Source organism: Diabrotica virgifera, chromosome 1 (genome assembly GCF_917563875.1).
Source record: "Diabrotica virgifera virgifera chromosome 1, PGI_DIABVI_V3a".
Taxonomy (NCBI): Eukaryota; Metazoa; Arthropoda; class Insecta; order Coleoptera; family Chrysomelidae; genus Diabrotica; species Diabrotica virgifera.
The window spans coordinates 305,073,797-305,079,796 of record NC_065443.1 but is presented as its reverse complement, the minus strand read 5'-3'; the positions used below and the strand labels follow the sequence as shown (position 1 = coordinate 305,079,796).

The 6,000-nt window shown below is 30.0% G+C and overlaps 1 protein-coding gene across 1 annotated transcript in view; it reads right to left on the bottom strand.

Annotated features, from left to right (window-relative positions):
- Positions 1–689: 689 nt before the first annotated feature.
- LOC114338251 (receptor-type tyrosine-protein phosphatase eta) overlaps positions 690–6,000 on the bottom strand; it is a 113,154-nt gene continuing 107,843 nt past the window's right edge. The window contains exon 19 of the mRNA XM_050652549.1: positions 690–2,360. Within this exon, the coding sequence (XP_050508506.1) occupies positions 2,254–2,360 (107 nt within the window). The 3' untranslated portion in view covers positions 690–2,253. The remainder of the gene's footprint in view (positions 2,361–6,000) is intronic.

The following is a 6,000-nucleotide window of genomic DNA, read 5'->3' as shown; positions in this document are numbered from 1 at the left end:
GAAAAATAGACTGTATTGTTGGCCATGTCTTCTGGTTTTTACAGAAAAATGGGTGGACCAGGTTCACGATTTAAATAGTTTTAGAGTTTTAAAAAAGAGACATGAAATTTCTCCGTTACCTACATGTAAGATGTATACCCAATTTGATTCAATTTGGCAAAACAAAAATCAAAAGTTCTCTTAACCAAGCATTTAAAGCAAATATTGCTAAAGATAATGAGTTTGTTAAAAAAATAGATAGGTACTCGTATATCCTTAGCTCACTTATAATAGATATGTACTGTATGTTTTTTGGCCGAACAAGAATTAGCGTTTCGTGGTCATTTTGAGGGCGACGGCTCTGACATTCGAGGCAATTACAGGGAATTGTTAACATTAATTGCCAAAAAAGATCAAAAATTTTGCCAACATCTAGAAACATCAACTGTTTTTTCGAGAGTTTCAAGTGATATACAAAATGATATTATTGAAGCTATATTTATATACATTTAGCCATATCTTCATTTTTTTAAATAAGATTTTTTGCATCTGGTTTTGGTAACACTTTATAAAAAGTCACGCGTCGCCACTGTTCTAATATAGACTCAAATTTGCCATTTCCATCTTTTCGTTGTTCATTCATTTTTGTTATTATCTCTTATCTCTGTATAACATTCCGCCAGTTGAGAGTTAGGCTTCAATATAATGACTTTTTTGTTTAAAAATAAGTTTTATTACATACAGTATACAAAATATAATTTTTTAAATTGCACATCGTCCAGCTATACCTAATTGTTTTTTACATGGTCTGTAAAGTGCAATGAATTTGAAATCAGCACAAAAATGCAAAACGCAAAAATTTGAAATCTTTGCTCGAAAACATATACACAAGGGCACCTGGAAATCATCAGACTAACTTACAGTAAGTATGCCATTGTAGACCCAAGACTCCAATTGAATATTATAAACGTCCACACAAACCAGGAGAGGAGCAAATTCAGGTTCTGATTTCTTCCTAGTAGAAAGTAGGGTAAGGGCCAGAATGTCAAACACAAAAAAGTAAAGAGGTTTTGAAATATGAGCCATACAATGTAGGACTCAAAGATATGAATAAAAATAGAGAATATAGAGAAAATATAAATATCAAACTATAAAACAGACTAAAAGATGAAAACAAACGAGAGTGGAAGGGTGCAAAAACGTCATAAAAGAAACAGCAGAAGAATTACTAGGTATGGACGTTAAACAAAGAAGAGCAAGAATGAATGACTGATTTGACAAAGAATGTCAGATTACAACAGAAAGACAAAACACAAGCAGATGATAAAAATAAACAACTACGTAAAGAAGAAAAGAAAATTCATTGAAGAAAGAAGAGGGAAAATATGGACAAAGAACTTCAAGAACTAAGAAAGCCAATAAGGACAAGAAAGTCTTATCGATGTGTAGGGATAGGAAAGGTATTATATGGACAGAACAGCAAGACATACAAAGGAGATGAACAAAACATTTTGAGGAAAAGCTAGAGGGTGATATACCATTAGTCCAAGCTGACAAAAGCAGTGACAAGTGTCCACCAACAATACAACAATAGACAAATTATAATAATAGTCTCCCAATAGACAAATTAAAAGTTTTAGTAAAAAATTTATAAAAGAGAAGAATTCTTTTATACATCATAAGCTATAATAAAAATATACATTTTACTACAAATTTTACATACGATTATTGGCTTAATCTGAAGCCTAATACTGTAATAATTTCGTTCTTCTAAAAGAAAAAAAAGATCTGTATGTACACATCAATCAAAACATAGATAACATTATTTTTTACAATTTTACAGTGTATACAGTTTTTTACATTCAAGTTTCTTTACATTCCAATTATTTTAAAGGTTTATCAAACTCATATCTAATATTAAGTACAAGAAATATGGGTCTACTATGATCATATTTGTGCTAAAATTATATGTGATACAGAAAAATATGAGAATTACATCTTGTACTGTTATTTACACCTCAATTTAGCCTACAAGGCTGCAAAACATTTACTAAAATATTCAGACATAATATACATTCAGAAGAAAAATAATTCTAGCACTTTAAGTATGTTTAACCTCATATTTTGTAGTTGTGGTATACTATACCACTTCACATGAACAATTTTTTTAGGTTCTATTATAAGCAAATATAAAAGTAATTTATTCTATCTAGTTATATGTAATACTCCGTTCTCAGTCATTTTTGGAATGATTTAATAAAAAAATTGTAGCATTTAAAGTCCACTTTCTTCCTCATCTGTTGTACTTCTATAATCGCTGGTACTAGTCCTCCTTTTGATCATGTCCATATTTTCATATACAGGATCTGCTTCTGTGGCATCTAAAGTAAAAAAAGTTATTATTAGCAATGTAGAAGATTGTATGATTTCACGACGGTTGTTTTGTAATGTTATTTTGGTTTTAAGGTTCATTTATTACTTTTGTACGAGGTTCATTTATTACTTTTGTATGGGCTCTGTTAGTTGTAAATTAGAGATTGTAGGAAACGTTATTATACAGAGTGATTGATTAGCAGGGTTGCAAAAAAACATGTTTTTTTAATTTTAAACAAAACAAACGTTTTTTTTTGTTTTAAACGTTTTTTTTTTGCTTTAAAAATGTTTTTGTTTTTAAATTTTATATTTTAAACAAATAAAACTTAGAAGAAAACATTGTTTAAATCATATTTTCCTAAACATAATATTAATTGAAAGTGTTTGATCTATTATTATTATTCTACTAAATAATAGATAAGAAAACCAATTGCAAAATTAGGAGCTATTGCCTGGGGAACCCCAGACTATTTACTATTTATAAATCCGCATTACAAGTTGGCTATTGCAATAACGTCTATTGTCAAGTTATTTTGTGCTGTTTCTGGTGGTGCTTAGTGTTTTTTTTAAACATGCAAACAATTTGGTGACCCCAGCTCATTTTTTGGCAAATTTGCTTGATCATCGCTTTATTGAAAATAAACTTATCATCCATCCATTATAAATTATCATCCAGAAGCATTTTAGATTATTATTATTACCAGGCAAAGTGTGTACCCTTTACTCCATATGTTTTCTAAACACCTATATTGAGAATGTAAAACCATTGGCATGGTGGCGTTCTAAGAACAATATAAATAGGTATACTACAGTATTGAAACTTGCTCAACAGCTTCACACAGCTGTTGCATCGTCAGCCAACATAGAAGACTCTTCTGATCATAAGGTTTACCATTCCAAACTACGTAATCGGCTAGGCAATGTCAAAGCTGCTAAGTTGGTTTCAATTTTTAAAGAGCTTAATTCCATCAGTGGTGACGTGACTGATTTAAATTACAAGATTACTATGAGTCTGAAACAGTTTTGAGAAATTGATTAACTCTTCTTTGCAAAATATTTTCAGTTTTCCAATTTTTTTTGTGTTCAGATTATTAATAAATAAATAATATATATGTTAAAAAGTTTATATAATGTATTTGAGAATTTTTTTGATGTTATATTAGTAAAGAAAATGGAAAAAAGCACTTGTTTAATTTAAGTGTTTTAAACAAAAACTGTTTTAAACATAAGCAAACGTTTAAAACACGTTTAAAACAGTTGATTAAAACAAAATGTTTAAAACAAAACAACCCTGTTGATTAGTGGGGTAAAGCTCAATAGATCCGCTATAGTAATAGATAGCAATAAAAGTTAATAACAAAAATTTTAGCCACCTTTGAGCTTCACATTACAAAATTAGTAAGAATGTTACAGGGTGTTCGATAACACAGTGGCAGACCAAACTTATGTTTTTTTTTAAATGGAACACCCTATATTTTATTTTCAATTCGAAATCCTGTTAACTTCTCCATCACAAAAATATAAACGTTTGTTATGTTATACAGGGTATTTACAAAGTTATAACCAATTTTATATGAAAATCGTAACAAGTTCAACTCCCTGTATAAATAAAAATAAGCAAAACAGCAATGGCTTATTAACGCCATATTTTTTACGTATTGTCAAAATTTTCAGGAATGATTGATATTGCTAATTTTCTTTATATCAAATACAGGGTGAGTCAAAACGCAAGTACAATGGAACCCCGTTAACTCGGATTAATCGGGACCGCGGCCGATCCGGGTTATCGAAAATCCGGGTTAGCCGGAGAAAATAGTAAAAATTAATAAAATATGGTATGCTTACAGATAAACTCCGTTATAATTGGCACACAGACACTGGTAAACCACGTTCGCGCTTCGCACAAAACCACACATACAAAGCGTCGCGTCGTCGAGAGTCTCATTTTTAGCTTTATTAGCTTTGCACCGATTGTCCAAACTGTCTTTTGATATCATTTTGAAACAAAAACAACATGTTTACGTTTTATTGCCATTACGTAGTGAAAACACAAAATCTGAATAGATTTACGAACGATTACAGAACGGAAGCGAACAATGCGACTTTACTACACACAATACCATCTCAATCGCAAGGAAGTTATGTTATTTAATAACAGTAAAGACTAAGACCATTGTTTGAAAAAGAATTTTAATAGTCTTTTAATCTTTTCTAAACAATGCTAAGACAGTTTCAAATAAATAAAGGATACTTACAGGTGCCTGTTGTTTTCGATAACACGACAATGAACGTTGTGTGCCATGAGTCATTTTTACTATGGTATATTATGTAGTTCAAATTACACAAATACGTATTATCTCTCAAATATTATATTACATACATTTTATTGTTGAAATGTTTGTCTGATAATTAACTATGTATTTTGATGGGAAATAAGCCACAATTAAATTGAAAAATAATTTTATTAACATTTCGACGCCCAGATCGGCTGTCGTTGTCAAAATACAAAATATGTACTGAAAATCAAAATGTTTATCTGATGAAAATCGGTCCGGGTTAGCCGGACTTCCGGGTTATCGGGGCCGACTTATCGGGGTTCCACTGTACATTATTTTCTCAGTAATTTTAAATGGAACACCCTGTATTTTATATCACTATTGAAAAGTACCATTACCGTACTTTTATTTTTAGATAACATTCCATATGTCTAAATTTATTAGTTTTTGAGATATTTTCATTTTTCAATGGACCAGTAGCGTGGCCACCCAAATCACCAGAATTTAATAAACTGGACTGATTTTTTTTGGGGTTACGTTAATAATGAATTTTATAAAATACAAAAATAAAAATGTATACCATTTTTATTCATTCAGTTGCGGTGCGAAACCAAAACTGTCTTAATTTTTACTAAGATCAGAGAGTGCAGCCAGCACTCTTATCGACGATTTCACCTCTTGTTAGAGGTTCATCAGAGACTGCATAGGCTGCTTTTCTCTGGTCCAGGTAAAAATCTTCGACATATTAATCTCCCACCGCAACTGACGAGATGGTAGTAGGTGCCTAGCGGCATCTGCTAAATATAAAATACCTTCGTACTTCGTATTTTATAAATAAAATTTATAAAATACCTTCAACAACAAGAAATGAGATGAAAAATAGAATACAAAATGTGTTTCGATGTGTTAATTTACAAATGCTTCTAGAGTAAGTAGCTCATTCAATGATCGTTTTTAGGTGTGCATAAAAATGTGTTAGGAGGTAATTTTGAATACCTTATGTAATTAAATATTAAAAATATTTTATTAAAAGTAGATTCTAATTTTTCCAAACATGTTTTTTTTTGCAAAATGTATTACTGATAAATTATTTTTCGTTCTCTATTTGTTACATTGTTACATTTACATACAAAAGTAGTGTTTATTTGTCTTCAGAAAATGTTGTATTTTGTGTTTGTGTGTGTGTTTTTTTTTAATTTATTACTAATTTTCTTTCGTTATTTGTTACATTTACATAAAAAAGTAGTTTTTAATTGTTTCAAAAATGTTGCATGTTGTGGTTGTGTTTTTTTTTTATAAAATTACTAATAAATTATTTTCAACGAAAACTTTTCGTTTATAAATTTGCAAAAGTCTGTGTGTTATTGCGTCG